Raw genomic sequence first — 22,614 nt, 5'->3', positions numbered from 1 at the left:
GAGGAACTCGTTTCGAGGTATTTACGAGGAAATATAGTGACCTCCTTACGTGGAATATTTACGTGGTCTTTACGACGAAATGATGTACTTCGTCTTTACGACGAATTGGCGTGGAAATATGTGTTACGACGGATGAGTAACGAGAAAACGTGTTTCCTCGCTAATTCGTCGTAAAGCCTCTTTTACGACGAACTCACGAGGAAAACCGCCCTCGTTAAGCTTATGTTTTCTTGTAGTGGATCCACATGTTTGAAGTTAGGCCTGGGCATAAAATCCATAATCCGAAATCCAAACCGAACCCGAACCAAAAAATCCGATCTGTACCGGGTCCGAAATGTAAAAAATACCTGAATGCATCTTGTAAGGTGGTACAAAACATATCCGAACCCGAAGTGTTATTAACCGAACCCGAACGGGTAACCCGAAAAACTGAAAAAACTAAAAAATCCGAAAAGATATCCGAAGAAACCGTTCCGAATGTCCAAACTAATATACAATATAGTTATATGAAACATCATATACTTCAAATATTCAATTTCATATTTATTTTGATATGGTATCTAACAATAAGTATTTAAAATTTAAATAACTACTTTAAATACTTAATTATATGTACATAAGTATATATTTCTTATGTTCTGCTTTTAAATTTTAGATTTTCTATCGGGTATATCCGAACCGATCCGATATAACCCGAATCCGAATGATATATGGTTACTTTATGGGTTCTATGATGTGATACAGAACCGACCCAAACCCGATGTGTTATATTCGAATCCGACCCGTACTTGTAAATTTACTAGAATGGGACCTAGGTGGTGTTATAAAAAAGAACTAAAATCCGAAAAACCCGACCCGAACGCCCATGCCTAGTTGAAGTTATACAGTAAAATATTATTAATTAGCTTGATTTCAACAACATTTTTCATACAAAGCAAACGAAAGAATGCAATGTGTTTAGCCAAACAGTATAGCATGGTGATAAAAGGAAAAAAAATAGAGATAAGATATAAGTATGTCGTTCTGATTTCAGTTTTATCACGAATTAAGTTACTAGTGTTTGATTAGAAGAAGATGGGATTATGTCTATTAGTCATGAGTCTAACTTACACCCAAAAGCTAACTCAAGAGTATAGGATTGTTTATACACTTATATATTATCGAAAGATCATGTCACCACACGATGTGAGACTTTAATAGGACCACTTTTACATGCTACACAAGTAGAAATAGGAAATCATATGCTGGGTCAAACCCTAGACTCCAATACCATATTAGTGATGTGCCTAATTAACACCCAAAAACTATAGCTCAAGAGTGAAGGACTATCACATTACATGTATATTGCCCACGGGCACTAGACATCCACAGTGTGAGATGTTAAAAGCCCTCTCGAGATGTGGGTGGGAAACGATCCATAGAAAACATCCTAAGCCCAACATCTCGGAATACCACAACAACATGAACCACTTGTACATGCTAAACATGTAGGAAACTATTTATGTGAGAAATCATATGCTGAGTTTTTACCATGGACTATGATACCATATTAGCGATGAACTTAACTCACGCCCAAAAATTAGCTAAAGAATGGAGGATTGTCCATATATTTATATATTGCCCAAGGAACATGTTACCACACGATGTGGGATTTTAATAGGCCCTCTCGAGATGTAGGTAGAAAACGGTTCAAAGGAAACAGCCCAAACCCAACATCTCAAAAATACCATAATAATATGAGTTATTTTTACAGGTAACACAAGTAGAAAACTGTTTACGTGAGAAATCATATGTTGAGCAAACTATAGGCTTTGATAATGATTATCATATTATTGATGACCCTAACACGTACCACAAGCTCTAGTTCAAAATTGGAATATTATCCAAGCATTTATTAGAAAATATATATTTTCTAAGGACTATGTCACTGCGCGATGTGGGACTTTAATATTGTCATGTGGTCTCGGAAAATCCGAAATCAAAATAGTGGTTGGTATTGCCTTTTTAAAGATTAGTTATGCTTCGGTCCTGGTATCTACATTATAATAAAAATATGTGAACAAGGTTTTGTTAAAGTTTCTTTAGTTTAGTAGTTTAACTAAAAATTTATGAAGTTCAAGGTTTCGAACTCTCGGAGAAAAAAACTATACAGAATAATAAAAAAGCTTATAATTTTTTCAAATATTTGTATATATAGAAATTTTAGGCATGAAGTTTTTAAAGACGGACGAGAATTGTCATAAGACAAATATAATTGTTGATCGTAAAGTCATGTTTGAAATATTTCGTCTAGTTTGTAAATACATAATAAATTAACAAAGTTTTGTAATTTTAGATAGACTTGGAAAAATCTCTCCACAGTTTAGCAAGGAAGCTTCCCTTTTTTTGAGCAACATAAACGAACATAGGAAGCTTCCCTCTCGTCAATAACATAAACGCCACTTTCTCTGTCGTCCTCAACGGCGTTTCTTGAATCTTCGTTGCTCGCCACATGAGTTCTCTCTCCGTCATGTAATGCATCACGTTCTCCGGTTCCACCACAGAACGATTCTTCTGCCATTCCCATTCATCATCATCAGGGACCAAACCGCTTCTTTTACTAAAATGATTTTTTCTAGCTGTTTTGGTGAAGATGACGAAATAGTTGGGGACTAAAAGAAACGTTTCTTATGTGGAAGTTGAATCTGAATACAAAAAGAATTATTGCTGGGGCAAAGGACAAGTAGTGTCACATATCTGTTATCCATTTTGTAACTTTCATATTACGTTTTTCTTGAAATTTCAACAAAAAAAAGTAAAACATATTTGTTTTCTTGTAGCATCTGCTCATCATGGTTCTGTTTCAGCTTTCAAGTAAATAGAAACAAACAGAGGAACGTGTTTGGAAGACAATATAACCTTAAGCATACCAAAACGATTAACCATCGCCAAGGTTCGGGCCACAAAACAGCATTCTACATAATCTAAGGAGGAAAGAAAAGCTGACATTGACAGATAACTGCAACTGATGACAATGGTATCTTCAGTAGAATGAGATGCTATAGACAAGTTTCCGCCTTTGCTGTTTTTCAAAGCCAGCGACAATGTCATCTATTGTATCTTCCCATGTTTCATTCCCTTCAATCTAAAACCCACAAACAATAATATATCTAATATCAGGAGGTATCACACCAATATAAACTTTTATCAAAAGGCTGCAACTACATGAGTGATGGAAAAAAACTGACTAATTGACAACAATTGAATGGATATATATATATTTCTTTATTTGATTACTGACCTCTTGACAGAGTTCCGAGGCAAGACGGCCACCTATAGCTGCTTCCTCGTGGTTATCTTTAACCTCCAAGTTCATCACAAGTATGGTTTTCATCAGTGACTGCTCTCTGTTATTAAGATCTGCAGATTGGTAAATAACAAATAAATCGATGAGATCAAGATAGTAAAGACACACACAAAGACTGTTATAATTACTTTCATCTCCACAAGAGCAACTTCTGCTCGATGCTCATCAACATCAACAATTCATATTTAAACATCTTAAACCTAACTAGTTCGAGCTAAAAACACCACATAACAAGATTATTGGGAAAACACTGCGCATAGATTAGGTAAAAAGCCACAACATTTCGACCTTGTTCAAATAGGAGAAGCAGGAGGAACAACTATATATCAACTGCCGTTCAAGAACTGACTGAGATGAAGAATCTTGATTACCTTCAAGCACAGAATCGAAAACCTTTTCTTCAAACGTCATGACAACATCAAACACGCCATCACCAGCATTATCTTGCCATCTCTGAGGAGCAAGCTTCACGTTTAGGTTCCTCTTAAGCATCTGCAAGATCCCATTCCTCTTGTAACTGAATAAACCGTCAAGGTTGTTACCAAAACCTCAAGCTTACAAAGGCTCAAACAGTTCACTAAACAATGTTCTAACTACAAAAAAAACAAAAAAAAAAACAAAGCATCTCTGAGATTATCACAGCAATTAGGGATTCGAAGCTTAAGGAACAAATCAAGATAGGATACAGCTCAGGATCCTTGCGCCTGAGTTCATCGAACATCTGCTTGTACGGAGTTCCGAAGTCGTAGACGTTAGGCTCTCTGGCGGATGGTCCAGGTAGTTTCACGTGAGACCCTGTCCCGTACGAAGCTACGTCGAGACCTTGCCTCTTGAGGAGGAAGTGAGCCTCCATGCTCCGGTTCTGATTCGAGGAGCAGACCATGGCGTACCGGAACCTCATGGCGAAGACGCCGCGACGAGCGAATCTGCGATTGGGTTCCCCGGCGACTGATGGCGTTGGTGGCCGGAGCAGTTTACGAGTTGTCGATTTCAGAGGTAAATGTTATGTTATTGAATTTGGTTGGGCCTGGGCCGGGCTTTTTAAACATGTCTGTTAGTGTGTTTTTGACTGCCAACGTTAAACCACAGTCAGGCCTGCGAATTGGTTTACTAAGTTTAAGTCTGTACAAAATCTTACCGACTGTTCGGTTTGGTTTAACCGTTTAACAATCATTGATTTGTTTGGAAATTCTACTGAATTGAATCCAGATTTTATAAGGTTGATTCGATTATAACTATTTAAAAAATTGGGTTGAAATTTGAATATAATTTCGGTATAAATTAATTGGATTACATCTTTTATATTTTTATTGTGATGTTTGGCTACATTCAAAATATGAGGAAGTTAATAATTTTGTGTCAAATGATTATATTTTTATATTTATGAATTATATTTTTGTAACCGAACTAGAACAAAATTAAAACTAACTAGATTGAACTGAAAAAAAAAAAAAAAAAAAACTAAACTGAACCGAATTTGAAGCGTAAACAAAAAGAAATCGGTTGGGTTTGGCGAGTTCGGTTCATTTCCGCAGGCAGTGTTAGGACTTGAAAGACTGATCATAACCATAAACAAGAACGAAACTTTTAAAGTCAGAAGTGAGAGAACACATCATTTTCCTGGGGGCCTATGAGCAAAGTATTAAATGATACTTGAACTTAAAAAAGTACAATTAATTACTTCTTTTTTCAACACAATGACAAATCATCTCAAACTTGTCTCGGACCTTACATTCAAACCAAAAGCCGTCTCTGCTAATGGAGACCAAGTGATTTCTATCAATGAGCTTCACTGTCGGAGAATCTGTTGGAGCTGAAGGACTTGATTTCTCTGTTCTGGTGGCAGTAAATTGATCTGCTCTGGGGTCAGACTCATCACCTGTTGAAGCAATGCCTTCTCCATATCTGCAGATATCTGCACAAGAAAAAAGAAAACAGACAATAATCATTAACAAATGAACACAAGCCTCTTTTTGCTCAAAAGTCATTTAGAACTCCGGCTAAGGACGCAAACTACTGGAAACGGAATGTTAAAATGACAGAACCACACAACCATGGACATGATATATTATCGGATCAATGGCTGGTTCTTTCAGTTGCAATATGAGAAGGTCAATTACCGGTGCAGGGCGAGGTGGTGGTCCGCCTCCAGGCCCAACTTGGCTTGGTGGAGGAGCCGGTCCTAATCCTGGGAGATGAGTAATGTTTGAGCTCTCTGGTTGGCTAGCCATCCAAGGACCTCTCTCTGCAGCCATCGGACCTCCCAATTGGTTATTATTGTAGTCCCCACGAAATTGTCCTCCACCCTGGAAGAATACAAGCAGTTAGATTCAAAAGCATAACTAAAACCTGCACAATTTTTATTCAGGTTAATTATTGTTTTAAGCGAGAACAGGATTTTACGCAAACAGAAGCAGAAAATTAGAAACTAGATGACGAAGAACAAAGATGAGAAGAATTATTGCTGGAAATTTCCCATATCTGATTAAGAACAATGAAAAATGTCGGAAAGAATACTTATTAAAGGGTGAATCCTACTCACTGAAGGAGCACAAAGATAAATTGCATAATCAATCTGCAAAACAACCAAACATACTGCCTAAAGGTATAAGAGAGTAAGAGTATAGAGTACCTGATATGGTGGCTGACTAGGCAGATGTGGCTGTCCCTGAGGGAACTGCGGTCCACCAGAAGCCGGGGGTCTGTTGCCTGACTATGAATTGGTTCAAATAAACAAAGCTTTAGTCAGTCAAAACCATGAAACAAAAGAAAACGGATAATAAGCTACTCAATAAAACTCACATGAAACATGGGTTGAGAATGATGCTGAGGAGGTGCGCCATGGTGTTGAAACGCAGCGTTGGGACCAGGCTGGGATGGTCCAAACTGATGATGATATGGTCTAGGCTGTTGTTGAGCTAAATGAGAACCCCCAACAGAGTGCATTGGCTGCTGTTGTTGCAACTGAGTAGAGGAGGCTGGTATATCAAGATGATGAAACTGAGGTTGTTGGGATGTTGGATGATGGGGAGCTAGAGGAGGCGCGTTTTGAACTTGAGAAGACTGTGGATGGGACAAAGAACTGCCAGCAGGATTCAAATGTCCATGACGCTGGGGAAGGGAAAAACGAGGCTGTGATGGAGCATTACTGGTTGCAGAGACAGAAGGTGGAGGAGGCAGAGGCATAGGCATAGGCATTGGCTGTTGTTGTTGCATTGGATGTTTTCTAATAGGTGCTTGTGGTTGCATTGTAGCTGCTGGCTCTCCGCCTTGAACAGATGAAACATGAGCGTTAACGTTTGGCTTTGTCGGGATCGATTGACGGGACTGTTGAGGCTGTGCCGCGACTAGAGGATCCACTTTTGGAACCTAGATGAACAGAGTTGTTAATTAAAAAGCGCATGAAAATGAATTGACTTAAAAGCAATTTTTTCTTTGAAGGGATTCAAGCAAATACCACCTGAGGAGGCTGAACCATACCAAGCATGATCTGTGCCTGACATTCACCAACATATAACATCATATACAACATCCCAAAAACCCTAATTTTTGTAAATCTACATGTAGATGATTTTTAGTGTCAACACGTTGTTCATGTCACAAAATCACAAACCCTAATTTTTTAACTTAAAACATTTAATCAAAGCAGTACAATCGAGTAAGAAGCTCACCTGGAAAAGAGCCTTGGTCAAAAGAGGGTTCCGGATCAGAATCTCTCTCGCTTGCTCGTGGTTTTGATCGATCAGCGTCTGCGTCATCAGATTCAATCAATCACAAAACAAGATTCGAGCAAGTGTTGTAGCCAATAATCGAGGAGTAGAGAGAAGACAACCTTCATCTGAGACATGATATCGTAAAGCTGGCTTTTGGTCATTCCGGCGAGATTCTCTGGCACACCGCCCTCTGCGCCGATTTGCTTCCCCGCCATTGTCTTCGTCGGTACTCGCAACCGTGACAACTTGAGTATTATTCCCGGGTGCGCTTTGACAGCAACAGTACGTGAAAACAAACTTGGGCCTCGCACATTAGGGGCTTATACAGATTTGCTTTATTCGTTTAGGATCGGCCCATGATCAATTCCTTTAGAGCTGTTATTAGATATTGTAATTTACAGGAATTGAATTTTCAATTTTGAGTATTGCAATTTGAGTTTGAGTGACTTTTTAATGGAAGGAAGAAAACCAAGTTACATGTTTCATACTTCAGATATAATTCAGTGAAATTGCATCCCATATACACAATTTTTTTCCATAATTAACTCAATACCCTGAATCACACACCATAGTATATTTGTTCATAGACACACAACTTGTCACATCTGTGTATTTACATAATTTTCAACTTTTTGTGATTTTTTAGCTAATTGACTCTATAATTTTATCAGTTACGTTTGGTGATATTACAAAATAATAATAAATTAATATATAACATTGAATAGGTGAAAGAACGCAATATCGCTAAATTTATATATTTCAATTATATAACCACATGCATGAAATTACCAGTACGTACGTAGTACCCTGAAAAATGTGATAAGCTATTTTTCTTTGGTTTACAAAAAAAAAAAATCTGTGAAATAATAAAATAGGTTATTTTGCTTAAAAACCCACTTAGGATCCATGGATAAACATGGTCTAAGATGTATGTATTTACAATATTTGATACGTAAATCACATAAAATATTGGTATAGTTTGTACTTTATAGTCCCAGTCGAACCCATATATTAAAGGAAAATGAAAAACCGTACGTAAGGTTTTCCGAACCAAAAAAGAGTGGTATATGCAGTGTTGCGTGTAAGGAATGTCGGTCGGCTACGGCTAGGAGTTAAAGCGTCAATTACGCCCACCGTTTAGAAGATTTTGACAAACTAGAAGCGTTGCTTGTCTTCTTGCTGCCTAGAAATCATATCAATTAAACAAAAGTTCGTTGCAATTAATCTCAAAATTAGAAAACTAAACACAAAAATTAATACTTATGTATAGGTTCTCAGTTTTGCTTACTCGATGACGTCAAGCCCGATGCAACCTTAGAAACGGTCGATGTTGTTCTTGTAGCTACTTTCCGAAGCTTATCAAGTGGTCGTGTTACAGCCGAGGACCTTGAAGTCGTTGACTTTGCTCTGTAATTTCATGTACCATTAGAACGTAAGACACAAGAAAACAATCTCTTAGGAACCACAACATGTCATAAGTTTGAGTCTTAACCTGTCTGAAATCTTGGGTGGTCTCTTAGCAACATCAGGTGATCCTTGAGTTCCGTTAGAGGCAGCATCAGATGTCACTTCGCTCAATCTCTCCTCAGACTCTGCTTCGACGGAGGAGGCTAAACTCTCGCCGTCAGTAACTGCGTGTCTTGAGTGTGATGAATATTCTCCAGTTTCTGAGTTTATGTCATCGGTTTGTCCTAAGCTCTTTATCCTCACCATTGGTTTCTGAGGTCTATGAGGATGATGAATGTCCTTTGCCGAATGAAGCCTCTCTATCTCTTCATCTTTCCTTGCTATTGTGTCCTTAAGCGACGCTAACTGTAAACAAAACAAATAATTCATGTAATTGTGAATGGTAACAAGAACCGGTTCTAAGCATAACCAAATGAAACACATTGGCTTATGGCGTCTAAAATTTTAAGAGGTAATGTATAATAAACATAAGCTCCCAATTTTGTTAAACTAAAATCTCTGCTAATTTTGTACAGCCTCCAAAAATTCAGGACGGAAAAAAGATCACAAGTCTCCACCTTACCTGTTCCATTAGGTCTCGAACATCTTTACCATCTTTACTGCTCTTTGCAGCACCAAGTTCAACTCCAGAGACACGTTCTGCGAATTTTAATGTACTCATGGACTCTGAATATGAAATAGCATCAGGATTGAGTTGCACAAACATTAGGGTCTTTGCTTGTCCTCCTATACTCCAACATCACCAAGTATACAATGTTATGTTTATGATTAGATCAGTTAAATTCAGAAACTAGAGCATCAATACTAACCAAGAGAGCTTTGGAGTAATTGTGTTAGCTTGCTGTTTCTGTATGGTATATGAGAACTCTTTGAAGCCAAAGAGAATATCACATCTCCAAGAGATGAGAGCGATTTGTTTATATGTTGTGCTTCTCTAAGTCTGTCTCCTTTAACTTCAGAACGATCTACTCTCTCACTTCCAGCCAGATCCACCAAATGAAGATTTCCATATAACACAGAACCGGTCTTCATATCTTTACCACATACGTGAACAGTGACAATGCTGCATCAGAAACCATATATTTCAGTGTTAAGGACCTGTTAAAAACACACATGTTTTGTTTCATGGAGATCAAATATGAAGTAATAACCTGTGAGAGCGACTACTTCGTTCATTCATGGCAGTAGCACCAACAGAACGATTTTGTAGTCCAATGTCCATCAATGTAATCACATCTGAGGTTGATTTCACGGGATACATGCGTGCATCAGGCACAGCTAAACCATTTTGTGAAGTTGTAGACAAGATCCCTAGTGTGTGCAAGGTCAAGGTAAACCTAAAACAACTAGTAAAGAAAGAAAGAGAGTATAAGAACAAGAAGTTGAAACAAAAAGGATATTTCTTTTGAGAACTGTCATCAGAGAGCAAATCCAGCACTTGTTCATTGTATATCTCAACCATTTGCACTCCAACTTCATAGTTTATGTTTCCCTTTCTAGATTGAGATATTTTAAAGAGATCGTTGAGTGCACGATAGTTAACTCCCCAGTCCTCTTCACTTGCTCCATCTGGACCAGTCTGAAAGATCAAGAAGGAAGGTACAAGAATGATTTGCTTGGGCCACTTAGAAAGAACATTTCATTTAATAAATTAACAATGAAAACATACATACCATTGTATAAGTTTTCCCTGATCCTGTCTGTCCATATGCGAAGATACAAACATTGAAACCATCAAGCACAGACCGAACCAGAGGTTTTATATCTGTGAAGACCTCAGCTGCAAGAATCCAACATAAAAAATGAACTTTTGATTAATATACTTTGATGCGTCCAATGTAACATCCATAACATAAATGATAATGGAAGAAATGTTTAGCAAAATAGAAAAGAATGACACCTTGAGTAGCATCTGGACTATAAACTTTATTGAACCTAAACTTTCGAAGACCGTCTTTCCCTGGCCTAGTGGGATTGGTAACTACTAGTTCTCCATCCTCACCAACATACTCGACCACAGTGTTTGGTGCACCTTGTCCAGGAAGGAAAGGCCTCACCCGGCAAAACACTCGGATGTTTCCTGCAAGTCACAAGTATACAACTTATAGGCTGCATAAATTTTGAAAATTTACATATCTGAACAAAGGTTAAAAAGAGAGATTCTAGCTTGATCGTCTTAATACCTTTAAGCTCTTGAAGCTCATTGAAAAGCTTACGGTTTTCGGTCAGTACAGCGTGATAGTTTTCGGCAGCATTGCTAAGTTCAATCAGTTTATTTCCTGAAGAGACATATACTGATTGATCAAAACTACAAAAAAAAAAGTTACAAGGTCATGAAAAATCTGGCATCTATTAGAAAATTCCCTTACCTAATTGGCTGAACTGTTCTGTATAGTTCTCTTGAACCTTCAGAATTTCTTGCTTGATGGAACTTGAATAGAACCTCAACTCCTGCGATTCAGCACAATTAGCCAACTATAGATAGATTATAGAAAACAGTTGCTCTAAACATATATATACCTCTAGTGTCTGAGACTGGTAATCAATAAACCTTTTATAGGAAACTTCTTTCTGACTCCAACTTTGTTGTTTGGACTCAGATATTTCATCCATTTTTTTGACTTTATTCTTCCAAGTTACAAGATTCTCTTCAAGCTCTTGAATCTTTCCTTCAAGACTTGTATTAACACTTTTTGTTTCATTCTCCATTTCGTGAAGCTCTTTTATCTTTTCCTCAAGAGCTTCTTTAGCAGTATGTGCTTCTTCTCCCATCTTCTCGAGCTCGTTGACTCTTTCCTCAAGGGAAGTTTTTACAGTGTTTGCCTCTTTCCGCTCTTGCTCAAGTTCCTTCAGCCTAATCTCAAGTCCTGTAGTTGCTTGCATCGTTTGGCTTTTCATTTGCGAGCACTGCTGTTCATATGCTTTCTTAGTTTTCTCCAGTTCTTTCCTTAAAGCTGAAACTTCTAGGTTGAACTGATCGTTTTCTTTTGATAACTTGGCCATATCCTCCTCTTCGTTCTTCCACTGTTCTTCCCACTTTGTCTTTTCTGTCTATCTCATTTGAAAGTAACTTCATGTCAGGACAGTAAAAGATAACATCCTGACTTAGAAAATAACGTACTGACCATGGTTTGGCTTTCCATTTGCGTGCATTGTTGTTTATATTCTCGTTTAGTTGTCTCCAGCTCTTGCCTCAACGCAGAGATTTCAAGGTCGTATTGACAATTTTCTTTGAGCAGCTTAAGCATATCCTCTTCTCCGTTCTTCTTCTTTTCTTCCCAGGTTGACTTCTCTGTCTATCATACAGTGCACATCAAGTCAAAGACATGTAGAGATACTACTATTACTAAAGTATAATGTTACCTTAATTTGTCTAAGCTGTTGTGTAGCAATCTGTCATAGAATCAGTTCATCAGCAGAGGAGAGAATGTAACACACTATGTGGTAAGATATTCAGGAAACAGTCTCTTAGAGGCCAAACTGGTTAAAAATTGATACATACCTCACTATCTTTACCAGTTCCTGATGCTAAGGCTTCTAGGACGTTGATCCTTGACTGGTACTTCTCCTCTCGAGTTTTGAAAATATTGTTTTGCTGCACCAGAAAAAAAAAATATACTCAGCAAAACTAGAAACTGAAAACATATTCTTCAATAAAACAAAAACCATACCGTTCTTAGATGCTCAGCTTGAGTTGATATGCGTCTCTCAATCTCTTGCACAACTTTTCTCAAAAGGCATGCCACTCGCTGATCATTAGTTAGCTTTTGTCAAAAACTTTCCCAAGCGGTAAATCACAGTATGATCTTAATAGCTAGACTTCAAAATACCTGAGGGATTTCACCATTCTTTCTTTCAATACTTTCATCTAGAATCCCATTCACAACGCTTAGTAGTGACTGTGTTGGTGCATTCTGCATCAAACATAAGCCAAAGAACATTGTAAAAAGAGAATAAACTAATTGTATGGAAATGTTGGATGAGGTAGTAGAAGTACATCTAAGCTACTTGATTTCATCATTTCAGAAATCTTTGAAGCTTGAAGATCATAACGCCCTTGTTTCATTTGGAAAACCTCATGAAACTTGTGTCCACCATGATGCATTGATCCAGGGGATGATGGATCTACAAGGCTTTAAAGAATCAGTAAACAAGAAGATTATACATAGACAAACACAGGCAGACATTAGTAACTACAACACATGTACCAGAACAGGGGAGGGCTTGCTGGAATTTGGATTCTGCGAGAGTTTTGTGCCTTTCATCTCCAGATAATGGAGAAAATGGAGAGAAAGGACTACGAGGAGTCGTTGTATCTCTTTTCGAATCTGCAAGGTTTCTATGCCTTTCATCTCCGGAGTAGGGAGAAAATGGACTACGAGGAGTTGAATCTCCATAAGGGCTGCCTGATTGATCACGCATAGGATTCATTTATGCGTCGACCTCGTAAGCAAACTTGTGGAAACACTTGATAAACCCAAAACTGGATCATTCAACTCCTGAGACATGATTGATTCAACAAAAAAAAAAAAAAGACTTGATGATTAGATTCTATAAATTATATCCATATAATATAATAAGAAAAATTAGAACAGGATCAAATGGCACCAGAAAGCTAACAGGAGATAACCTTTTAGAGATAAACCCATAGCCGATCGTGCGATTTAGGAAAAACCTAGCTAACCATTCAAAATAAATTGAACATATTTTCTTTTACAATTTGTAAATGTTTCATTACACTTTGTCCAGACTGATCATGAAAAAACCTAGCTAACCTTTTAGAAAGGCAGTAAAGATATGGAGAGACAAACCTAATAAGAACATGTTCAACTACTGGAAACTTCCGAGAATGCTAGCAAGAATAAAACATAACGTTTTGCAGACAAAATTACCAGGAGATAACCATGTTAGAGACAAACATAACCTTTTAGAATCGCAATTATAAAGATATGAAGAGACAAAGCTAACGAGAACATAACATTTTACAAACAAAACTACCAGGAGATGGGGAGATAGATGATCACTTTGGTGGAACAAAAGAGAAAAAAAAATAGCCAATGGAAGAAGTCAAAACATGGTTGATAATTAAAGTCGTGATCAGCAAAATATCATGGCAATGAAGATACGAGGAGGATTAATGAAAGCGATCATTTGTCTGCTTACCTAGAAAAATCCAGGCGAAGTTTTCTGGTGAAAACTTCGGACGCACGCGTGGAGAAAGTCCAACCTGAGAGAAAACAATGAGACGGAGGAATGAGACGTGATGGGAATGTTGGTTGATTTGATTAGTGGTAATAAAAACTAGATTAATTACTTTTTTGATAATTACAATTACAAACCAAAATTAAAGATTTTTTGTTGTTTTGTACTTTATTTAGGTTCGTGTACAGAGGGAGGGAGCGCGAACGTAGGGAAAAAGTTACAATTTTATGACAAATCTTGGCTAAAATTGGAGGAAAATCAATTATAAAGAAGGTTAACAGAAATAGTAATATTTTATTTAACGGTTAGTTTATATAATATGGTCTTGTGGAATAACGACCAAAGGACGCATTTAATATGTGTGTGTTTAGACACCATACCACGTCGAGTTCTGGCTAATATTTTATAACGTTCGGGTTGTAGCTCTAGTGTTTATATCTTCTATCTGCACAATATTAAAGAGAATACGGTACTGTATAATTAAAACCATAGATTAACAAACAAAATCGTGGCGACAAATATATTGATCTTATTGTTTCGAAACTGAGGTTGATTCCATATGGCCATATCACCATTCAGTTAGCAGTTTAATGTCATAAAACCCAATGATTCCACAGTCATATCACTGAACAACATTTGAAGCGTCTGAACTACAACTTCTTGTCAAAACAAAAGCAGCATCCTAGAGGATAGCTACACACATGTTCTGAAGGACTTGCATAAAATATTGAATCGCAAATGCATAAATACATGCAATGGGGGCTCATATATACAGACCCTCTTATTATTACAGCATTTATAAATTTTACAAAGTATGCGGGAGGCACTCATATTCTTGGCAAATCATAGCATACCTTGTTCATATCCGGAGTTATTAACCGGCTTCTTCACTTTTGGAAGCAAAAGTGTCTCTATTTCTGATGCAAGAGGTCCTGGTTCGCTAGGAGAAAACAAGATGAATTAGTTAATAAACGAGAGAGAGTAACATTTAATTTAAATATTTTAAACCCAAAAAATCAAGTTAGATTAGTACAATTGTCCTTTTTTACGTCTCTGTTCGTCGTTCCATAAGGCACTTGCTAATTTCATCACATAAGAAACTCTCGAACGAGGAAGTGCAAGACCATGGCATCTCCCTACACCTTTAGGATAAACTGTGTAGGGAGGAGCACCATCACCCGGAGGCAGAACAGTTGGTACGGCTCTTTTACTATTCAGATAAAGTGGAGGTGGTGGTGCTCTTCCATATAGAGGAGGAGGAGGAGGAGGATCAGTCCCACCGCTTCCATGCTTCGGAGGAAGGTGAGGTGGTGACAGTGAGACTCCTCTTCCACGCATCGGCAGGGGTGGAGGGGGAAGAGGAGGAGGTGGAGGTGGTGATGTGCCACACATTTTGTGTACAAGATGTCAAGAACTGTCGGAACAACAACTTGGGATCACGAACTTACCAAAACATACGATTGAGATGACCAAAACAGAATCAAAAGATGATTCTTGATTGCTCTGATCTTCACCAGTTTGGATGAACGATCTTCATATAAACTAGAGAATAGGATGAAATTTTTCCCAAAAGTACAAGAGAGAACCTCAAGTCACAGAGACTTCTGAAAAAACGCAGTTGACTTTGGAGAAAAAGACTGTTTGAAACAACGTCAACGTGTGTGTCTTGATGATATATTTTCCAACATCTATTATTTACTCGATCAAAAATGAACTCGGAAACATTTCTTGAAACTTTATTAAAAAAACATTTCTTGAGCCTGAAGTTTAGAAAAGGAAAAAATACAGGCTCTGATTGGTATACACCGTGTAGTAATATCCAAACTAAACCGGTAGCGTACCAAGATAACATTAAGATAACTGGTTCGGCCGTTTGGGTGAGCAAATAAGTAAGTAATTTAAACTCCCAACCAAAAGAATGGTGAAAGGCTCAACAAAGCATATACTGGGATCCCAAACCACCCTAGGCTAAAACTCACACCATTTTCTTGTGTAATCTGTAATCTCTATCTTTACTTGCGTCTGAAGAAAAATCTTTGTTCATTTCTCAGATAAACTACTTTTTGTTCGTACAGTGTACTTAGAGTTGACAATGCGTCGAACAACATGGACTTATATTACAAATATTCCGCCGCAACACTTAGAGTGGAATAGACGGAAGCACCTCATATGCAAGGAGATTAGTCGCTATAATCCTAGCATCTTATGTCTTCAAGCAAGTTCCGAGGTTTATTCTATCTTGGTTACAGTCTTAGTATTACAACATGCTATTTTTGTCTCTTATTGAATGCTTGCTTGGTTATGTTATGGTTCATTTGAGGATTACTATCATGGTTAAAATGGCTTCTTTTTATTAATGAAGAAACAGGGTAACGGACTAGCGCTACACTATGCTGACGAACTTCTTTTAATTCTAGTTATATCTAACTGTGTATGTGTGTAGAAGGAGACGTTTGTCTGGCTCCATTATCATGTTTTTTTCATTCAATCTCACTGCAGGAAGTTGATCGCTTTGATGATCTAGATGGTCTTCTTAAGAATAGGGGATTTCGAGGTGTTCACAAGGTATGTATGAGTCAAAACGACACAATGTTGTCTACAGTTCGGTGCTAATTTTTTGAATTTCTAAAAGTGATGGGTTTTTTTTTTTCTGGCCAAGAAGAAAGTGATGGTTTTTCTTTATTCTTGAAAGAGAAACAGTAAGTTCATACATATTTCCATTTAGGTTTATTTTGTGTGTGGTTGGAACTTGGAAGTTAGGAATCTAGCCATTTGAACTGTTGAGAGGGAACACCCTCCCTCTGGTAAAGTGTGCAGAAGGTGAAGTGAACTCTATTTATTCTTTTTTTTTTCATTCTGGACAGTTGGATACACAACTCCATGATCCAGGGAAATTTCTGGTCAGTCTGAACTTGATACAAAGGAGAGTTCATACAGAAACACCATTATGCATTTAGGTAATTGGAAATTCGTCAAAATGCTTGGTTGCTCTGATTGCCTTTTCTGTTCATCTGATGAACTGATAAGATCACTTATTTCTCTCCTGTTATATCAGTTTAGTCCCAAGTAAATAAATTTCCCGTTTTTCAGTGCATCACAAACCAATGAATAGAGCCAAGACGAACTACAGCTTGCAACTGGTGGTCAAGCAACTACTCATGTCCAACATTAACTAAAGCTTAAAACAGTGCATATACTGAAGTTCCTGTGCGTATTCGTTTCTTGTTCTCTACTTCTTGAGGTATTTGATTTACGAATAAGTCTTTTCAGTCTGGAAACTTGGCTGGATGAATGGAAAATAGTGGAAATTTGCCTTACAGGAAAACTAAGTTAAATCTTCCGTACCTGACAAATAGAAAAAATAACCAAAGGAACATAAACAGTTTTTTTTTTTTTTTTTTTTTGATTACTAATACACACACGCTTTTATTGGTAAGTACTAATTAGTACCTAACTCAACCACCTTTACCAAATGTTCTGCTTTTTTAAAGTTAATATACCAAACGTTTATGTTTCAGGACGTGTACCTATCAGAAGCTATAACCCATTTTCCTACAATAAGTAACTGATGTAAGAGACGTTACGTAAAATTTTTTTCGATCAGTTCATTCCCAATTAAGCTCATTTCCAGTGTCATCTGATGCTAGATTAAGTGAAAGACCACACGGTACTCTCAAACAGAGTCGTAAGCATTTTCTCCATGTGTATGAGCAACATTGGGTAACGCATCTATTTAAATCACTCTCTGTGTTCTCTTTGGCTTCATCAACATTCCGACAAGAAAAAAAGAAAAAGATCGTTATGACAGTCAACGCAGAAAACATCATTCCGACAAGAACGCATGTCTTGATCTTCCCATTTCCGGCACAAGGTCACATGATTCCCCTCTTCGACCTCACCCACCGTCTCGCTATCCGCGGCGGCTCCGCCTTAAAAATCACCGTCTTAGTCACTCCAAAGAACCTTCCTTTCCTCTCTCCTCTCCTCTCCGCCGGTCTCAACATCGAAGCTCTCACCCTCCCTTTCCCCTCTCACCCTTCAATCCCCTCCGGCATCGAAAACGTCCAAGACCTACCTCCTTCCGGCTTCCCCACCATGATCCACGCGCTCGGTGGTCTCCACGCGCCGCTTCTCTCTTGGATCACGACTCACCCTTCTCCTCCTGTAGCCATCGTCTCTGACTTCTTCCTAGGATGGACTCAACACCTCGGGATCCCTCGTGTCGAGTTCTCTCCTTCCGCCGCCGTCACTTGCTGCATCCTCAACACTCTTTGGATCGAGATGCCAACCATCGGAGGCGATGATGAGATTCTCGAGTTTACCAAGATCCCGAACTCTTGGAGATACTCTTGGTCTCAGATCTCTTCGATCTACCTAAGCTATGTTGATGGAGACAAAGCTTGGGAGTTCATAAGAGACTCGTTCAGAGACAACGCGGCGAGTTGGGGACTCGTCGTGAACTCTTTCGCCGACATGGAAAGTGTTTACCTCGCACACCTGAAGAAAGAGATGGGCCATGATCGTGTATGGGCCGTAGGCCCAGTTCTTCCGGTGTCCCAGGGTGATCGTGGTGGTCGGACATCAGTTTCTGTCGATCACATGATGTCGTGGCTAGACGCACGTGCGGATAACAACGTGGTTTATGTGTGCTTCGGAAGTCAAGTTCTGTTGACTGAAGAGCAGACTCTCGCTCTCGCTTCTGCGCTTGAGAAAAGCGGCGTGCATTTCGTTTGGGCCGTCAAGGAGCCCGTGGAGAGAGATTCGTCACGTGGCAACATCCTGGATGGTTTTGAAGATCGTGTGGCTGGGAGGGGTCTGGTGATCAGAGGATGGGCCCCACAAGTGGCTGTCCTACAGCACAGAGCCGTGGGAGCGTTTCTAACGCATTGCGGTTGGAACTCAGTGGTGGAGGCGGTTGTCGCCGGCGTTCTGATGCTGACGTGGCCGATGCGAGCGGACCAGTATACAGACGCGACTCTGGTGGTGGACGAGTTGAAAGTGGGCGTTCGTGCCTGTGAAGGACCAGACACAGTGCCTGACCCGGTGGAGTTAGCTAGAGTTTTTGTTGATTCCGTCCCCGGGAAGCAAACGCAGAGGATACGAGCCATGAAGCTGAGGGAAGCAGCGTTGGATGCGATCGTTAACCAAGAACGTGGAAGCTCGGTTAAGGATATGGATGGATTCATCGAACAAATCGTTAGCTTAGGACAAAAGAAATGATGCAATCTATGAGAGTGTACTCTGTTTTTTTTTTTTTTTTTTTTTTTTTTTTTTTGGGAGAAAAAAAAACAAGAAATTTTTTTTTTAATATTTTTTTTTTTTTTTTTTTTTTTTTTTTTGTCGAAGTGTACTCTGTTTAATTGTCGTAAGATGATAATAAAAGGAAAATTGGAACCTATAACCAAAAAAAACCGTAACACCCACTGGCCATTTTCTCAAACAGTCTTATACACGCCAGTTAAATATATGTATTCTCATATCTTGCATTTCTGAATATAATATTAATATTTTTTAAAAAATTAAGTTAAAATCCAAATTTATATATTATTAGAGATGTAAAACTATCTGAGTTAAATTTTAGAATAATATTTCAACATCATATATTTTTAAAATTTTAAACAGATATGGAAAAAAACTTAAAATTTTCAAAATTGTTTGATTGAATTAGTACCCGTGAATGAGTATTATAAACCTAATTAATTACATTGAATAGTCAGTTTTATATTTATTTTGAAACAAAAAGTATCCAAATTTTAAATACTTTAACAAACCCTATAATAATTTTGGTTAGAAAAATTATAAATTTTACTTTTAATTATAAAAGTATCATTAATCGAACCCAATCCCAACATATGAAACTCAAATGAAAACTAAACTTGAAATCCAAAAATTTGAATAGCTAAAAGAAGTGGGTCAAACTGGACGGGGGTTGATCGTGTCGGGTCAAGTATAATTCGACCCGAAAAAGAATGACGTTGTTCGTTTCCTTATCTTCTTCGATTCTCTTAACATTCCCTTCCCTCTATCACACATCCACACAACAAAAATAAATGACTCTCACCGTGAGCAGCGGTGGCGGAGTCTCTAGGCTCCACTCCATAGACCTCACCGATTCTTACCGTAATCCCTTCTCCACCTTCAAACTCATAAACTTCCCTTATCCATCAAGAACTCGTCTTCACGTGGTCTCCGCCTCCAAAAAAGCCTCCTCCCAAACCGGTCGGTTCGACAGCAAAAAGCGCCGAACCCTCGTCCCGACAACAACAACCAAGGAACAGCCGGAAGAAAGCATCAACGACGACGACACAGCACCGTCTCAGATCGAATTTGCCGACGACGAAGATAGGTTTGCGGTGAATACACGCTTCAGAGGCGATCCCAAAGACGCTCCCAAGTTCTCGATAAAGGATCTTCCCGGGCTTGAACCTGATCCATTCGAAGGTCCTCAGTGGGATGGTTTAGGTTTCTTCGTTCAGTACTTGTGGGCTTTCGGCATCGTTTTCGCGGTATATTTCAACCGCTCGAATTCTCGAGATTGTAATTTCGTTTAAAGCGGTTGTAACGTTTTAAATTGTCGTTACAGTTAATCTCCGGTGGAATTGCGGCGGGGACGTATAACGAAGGTGCGACGGACTTCAAGGAGACGCCTGTTTACAAGGAGGCGATGGAGTCTCGTGACCTTCTTGACGAAGCAGAGGGTTCGAACTCGGAAGATGTGTTTGAGTCCAATCCGACAGAAGTCGCGCCTAGTTTGGAGTAGTTTTAGTTCAGTGTTTTGTTAAAGCTATAATTCGAAGTTGATCATGAGCTTCTTGTGTTCATATAATGTTACAGAATCAAAGCGAAAAAAAGCGATTATTAAATAAGAGTGTTGTGTTTTTAGTTGTTTTGTTTTCTTGATTTCATTTCAAGAACTGTAAACGTTAAGAAACATAGCAAAAAAATCTATAGTAAAATGTAATTAAGATGGTAGTTTCAGATGAGGAGAGATCCAGGTAGGATCGTTGCGAGTGCTGGGATGATTAGCTGAATCTCAGACCATAACCTAGCCCCCATGAAGCTGGTGTGTCTTGATGCTACTTGAGCCACTGGGTTTGCTGATGAAGTAAAACGAGATCAGTGGCAATTCTTGTTGATATGTTATGCCTTTTATGTTTAGTTTAGGTGCAGATGGTGAAAACTTTGGGGGAAAGTGGCTTATTCGCAACAGAGTTGTTCTTTGCACCTGGCGAGACTTGAGAACCTGTTGAGCCAGAGTTATTTTTTGTGAGGAAATTATGTACCCGGGGAGGAGGAGCAAGAGGATGAATTGGCTGGAATGTTGCAAAGCTTGGCAGCTGTAGATCAAGAGACAGAGACAAGTTGGTTCATGGCTATAGATCTTGTTTAAGCCGTCACAACAAGGGTTAGCGGGGAGCTGGACAAGCCTTGCACGAATGGACCACACGGAGCCAAGGAAAGAAGAATGGAGGCACGTGTAGTAGCTGTGGTTCCTGGGACTTGAGCGAGAAGCAGTTGTAGAAAGACTGGATCAAGAGATTAAGAGAGTGAAAAGAGAATAGAAGAAGCCATTTTGCTTGGAGAATAAGTTTCTTTCTTCTTTTGTTGGAGAGAAAGTAGTGGTTCTTTTGAGTATTAAAGGTCGGAATCAATTGGTTTGGTGTGTGTGTGAGACTGTGGAAATGTATTGTTATTGCTCAGATGATATGTGTTACTCTTGTTGCAATACTTTATTTCTTCATGTTCGTGTCTCGTTCAGTGTTTCCCACTTTATTCACAAATGATGATAAAAATAAAACATTCAACCAAGTCGTTGTAGTATAGTGGTAAGTATTCCCGCCTGTCACGCGGGTGACCCGGGTTCGGATCCCGGCAACGGCGTAACTTTTGTATTTTTTTTGTTTTCAGTCCATCAATTTTCAGGTTTGTAGTGTTTTAGACTTTTAGTCCCTTTCTTCCTTATATTCACATCCGAAGCCCAGATAAAGTAAATTCCGACAAACACAACCCGCTTCAAAGTTACTTCCGCTCCGTTCTTAAACCCTCCGGGGAATATCCGGTTGGAAACCTCTCCGCCTCTCACATTCTATGAATCAATGTAGGGTGGAGGTCAGTTCCCTTTCTCGCTCCCTAAAACCTCTCGCTCAAAGTCTTGATTTAGTAAGCAATTCATTGGATTGTTCTATAGTTATCTTGACTCACACTCACACATAAACAATTTCTTCTCCTTGCTCGGGTTTAAGTCTTTTTTTCTTTTGTTGGTACTTGACAGGTAATCAGGTATGAAGAGCATGGAGCTTCTTATAAGTTATATCCAGAGGAATGCTCTTAAAAGCTGATTCCCATGGTGCGTATTCCATGGCCAAGATGATAAGAACCTTTGGAGACAGTCAGAAGGTTAGGTTTGTGATCCCCTATATATTATTTGTGAAACATTACGACTTATTTTCGTAACCGCGTGTCATCATTCTTAGAACTATTAGAGAAATATGTTGGTCCATCTAATTATATAATAAACTTTTTATTAAACTAATCATAAATTCATTATTAATGTCATTTATTATTTCTTTAAATAAAGATTACGGAATTGCTTAATGTGGCTAAAATATATATGACAATTAATGATTTTGAATAATAAAGATCTGATAAAAAAATAATGTATCTTCTATCAAATTTGTTTAATTTTAAACTATTAAAATAATTAAAAAAATCACAATAACCATATTATAAAAATTTATATTTTTCTTTATATGTTATATTTTGAATTTTAAAAAACGACTATAAATTACTAAAACTGTTAAAAGTCTCACATTCAAATTTTGCGATCCATGGTTTAAAATTTTTTTATGACAAAATACAAATGATTACAAAATCATATAAATAAAA

The 22,614-nt window shown here is 38.3% G+C and overlaps 6 protein-coding genes and 1 non-coding gene across 9 annotated transcripts; 3 read left to right on the top strand and 4 right to left on the bottom strand.

The window, feature by feature from the left end:
• Positions 1 to 2,795: 2,795 nt before the first annotated feature.
• LOC106298405 (RNA polymerase II subunit A C-terminal domain phosphatase SSU72) lies at positions 2,796 to 4,334 on the bottom strand. Its single transcript, XM_013734520.1, has 4 exons — positions 4,033 to 4,334; positions 3,718 to 3,863; positions 3,281 to 3,399; positions 2,796 to 3,124 (listed from the first exon to the last, which is right to left on the bottom strand). The coding sequence occupies exons 1-4, from the start codon at positions 4,245 to 4,247 to the stop codon at positions 3,023 to 3,025; spliced, it is 582 nt and encodes a 193-aa protein (XP_013589974.1). The 5' UTR covers positions 4,248 to 4,334; the 3' UTR covers positions 2,796 to 3,022.
• A 575-nt stretch (positions 4,335 to 4,909) lies between these two features.
• Positions 4,910 to 7,322, bottom strand: LOC106296652 (cleavage stimulating factor 64-like). Of its 2 annotated transcripts, none has more exons than XM_013732835.1 (7): positions 7,179 to 7,322; positions 7,018 to 7,095; positions 6,804 to 6,842; positions 6,149 to 6,715; positions 5,979 to 6,059; positions 5,467 to 5,652; positions 4,910 to 5,261 (listed from the first exon to the last, which is right to left on the bottom strand). In XM_013732835.1, exons 1-7 carry the CDS (start codon positions 7,272 to 7,274, stop codon positions 5,136 to 5,138), a joined length of 1,173 nt encoding a protein of 390 aa, XP_013588289.1. In that variant the 5' UTR covers positions 7,275 to 7,322; the 3' UTR covers positions 4,910 to 5,135. The 2 variants fall into 2 exon arrangements, with proteins under 2 accessions (XP_013588289.1, XP_013588290.1); XM_013732836.1 differs by having other exon boundaries at positions 6,807 to 6,842; positions 7,179 to 7,321.
• Positions 7,323 to 7,916: 594 nt separating this feature from the next.
• LOC106297098 (kinesin-4-like) lies at positions 7,917 to 13,812 on the bottom strand. Its single transcript, XM_013733381.1, has 20 exons — positions 13,690 to 13,812; positions 12,735 to 13,025; positions 12,524 to 12,651; positions 12,357 to 12,440; positions 12,198 to 12,275; positions 12,029 to 12,121; positions 11,890 to 11,919; positions 11,652 to 11,822; positions 11,047 to 11,577; positions 10,896 to 10,977; positions 10,710 to 10,805; positions 10,427 to 10,606; positions 10,200 to 10,306; positions 9,927 to 10,105; positions 9,678 to 9,842; positions 9,336 to 9,589; positions 9,089 to 9,252; positions 8,552 to 8,871; positions 8,348 to 8,466; positions 7,917 to 8,242 (listed from the first exon to the last, which is right to left on the bottom strand). The coding sequence occupies exons 2-20, from the start codon at positions 12,955 to 12,957 to the stop codon at positions 8,184 to 8,186; spliced, it is 3,063 nt and encodes a 1,020-aa protein (XP_013588835.1). The 5' UTR covers positions 12,958 to 13,025; positions 13,690 to 13,812; the 3' UTR covers positions 7,917 to 8,183.
• Positions 13,813 to 14,326: 514 nt separating this feature from the next.
• LOC106298777 (formin-like protein 20) lies at positions 14,327 to 15,275 on the bottom strand. 2 transcript variants are annotated; one of them, XM_013734915.1, is made up of 3 exons: positions 14,907 to 15,275; positions 14,762 to 14,870; positions 14,327 to 14,668 (listed from the first exon to the last, which is right to left on the bottom strand). In XM_013734915.1, exons 1-3 carry the CDS (start codon positions 15,118 to 15,120, stop codon positions 14,572 to 14,574), a joined length of 420 nt encoding a protein of 139 aa, XP_013590369.1. In that variant the 5' UTR covers positions 15,121 to 15,275; the 3' UTR covers positions 14,327 to 14,571. The 2 variants fall into 2 exon arrangements, with proteins under 2 accessions (XP_013590369.1, XP_013590370.1); XM_013734916.1 differs by having other exon boundaries at positions 14,327 to 14,660.
• A 2,083-nt stretch (positions 15,276 to 17,358) lies between these two features.
• LOC106297023 (UDP-glycosyltransferase 89B1) lies at positions 17,359 to 18,993 on the top strand. Its single transcript, XM_013733300.1, has one exon. It carries the CDS (start codon positions 17,530 to 17,532, stop codon positions 18,946 to 18,948), a length of 1,419 nt encoding a protein of 472 aa, XP_013588754.1. The 5' UTR covers positions 17,359 to 17,529; the 3' UTR covers positions 18,949 to 18,993.
• Positions 18,994 to 19,734: 741 nt separating this feature from the next.
• Positions 19,735 to 20,618, top strand: LOC106296831. Its single transcript, XM_013733058.1, has 2 exons — positions 19,735 to 20,234; positions 20,312 to 20,618. The coding sequence occupies exons 1-2, from the start codon at positions 19,779 to 19,781 to the stop codon at positions 20,486 to 20,488; spliced, it is 633 nt and encodes a 210-aa protein (XP_013588512.1). The 5' UTR covers positions 19,735 to 19,778; the 3' UTR covers positions 20,489 to 20,618.
• Positions 20,619 to 21,537: 919 nt separating this feature from the next.
• On the top strand, positions 21,538 to 21,609 carry TRNAD-GUC. Its single transcript has one exon. It is a non-coding gene; the product is annotated as a tRNA-Asp (tRNA).
• Positions 21,610 to 22,614: the final 1,005 nt, after the last annotated feature.

The sequence above is a fragment of the Brassica oleracea genome, chromosome C6 (assembly GCF_000695525.1).
Source record: "Brassica oleracea var. oleracea cultivar TO1000 chromosome C6, BOL, whole genome shotgun sequence".
Lineage (NCBI taxonomy): Eukaryota > Viridiplantae > Streptophyta > Magnoliopsida > Brassicales > Brassicaceae > Brassica > Brassica oleracea.
The sequence above is the reverse complement of the archived record's forward strand: the minus strand, read 5'-3'. Positions and strand labels throughout refer to the sequence as shown.

Coding starts and splice junctions, on each gene's coding strand:
- LOC106298405 (XM_013734520.1), bottom strand. CDS start 4,247: ATGAGGTTCCGGTACGCCATGGTCTGCTCCTCGAATCAGAACCGGAGC. Junction 3,400..3,717: donor TTTCGATTCTGTGCTTGAAG/GTAATCAAGATT, acceptor ACCAATCTGCAG/ATCTTAATAACAGAGAGCAG. Junction 3,125..3,280: donor CCTCGGAACTCTGTCAAGAG/GTCAGTAATCAA, acceptor TGTGGGTTTTAG/ATTGAAGGGAATGAAACATG.
- LOC106296652 (XM_013732835.1), bottom strand. CDS start 7,274: ATGGCGGGGAAGCAAATCGGCGCAGAGGGCGGTGTGCCAGAGAATCTC. Junction 7,096..7,178: donor ATATCATGTCTCAGATGAAG/GTTGTCTTCTCT, acceptor CTGATGACGCAG/ACGCTGATCGATCAAAACCA. Junction 6,716..6,803: donor TGGTTCAGCCTCCTCAGGTG/GTATTTGCTTGA, acceptor CTGTTCATCTAG/GTTCCAAAAGTGGATCCTCT.
- LOC106297098 (XM_013733381.1), bottom strand. CDS start 12,957: ATGAATCCTATGCGTGATCAATCAGGCAGCCCTTATGGAGATTCAACT. Junction 12,441..12,523: donor TGAAATCAAGTAGCTTAGAT/GTACTTCTACTA, acceptor TGTTTGATGCAG/AATGCACCAACACAGTCACT. Junction 11,920..12,028: donor GAACTGGTAAAGATAGTGAG/GTATGTATCAAT, acceptor ATTCTATGACAG/ATTGCTACACAACAGCTTAG.
- LOC106298777 (XM_013734915.1), bottom strand. CDS start 15,120: ATGTGTGGCACATCACCACCTCCACCTCCTCCTCTTCCCCCTCCACCC. Junction 14,871..14,906: donor ACCAACTGTTCTGCCTCCGG/GTGATGGTGCTC, acceptor TTTATCCTAAAG/GTGTAGGGAGATGCCATGGT. Junction 14,669..14,761: donor AGACGTAAAAAAGGACAATT/GTACTAATCTAA, acceptor GTTTTCTCCTAG/CGAACCAGGACCTCTTGCAT.
- LOC106297023 (XM_013733300.1), top strand. CDS start 17,530: ATGACAGTCAACGCAGAAAACATCATTCCGACAAGAACGCATGTCTTG.
- LOC106296831 (XM_013733058.1), top strand. CDS start 19,779: ATGACTCTCACCGTGAGCAGCGGTGGCGGAGTCTCTAGGCTCCACTCC. Junction 20,235..20,311: donor CTTTCGGCATCGTTTTCGCG/GTATATTTCAAC, acceptor TTGTCGTTACAG/TTAATCTCCGGTGGAATTGC.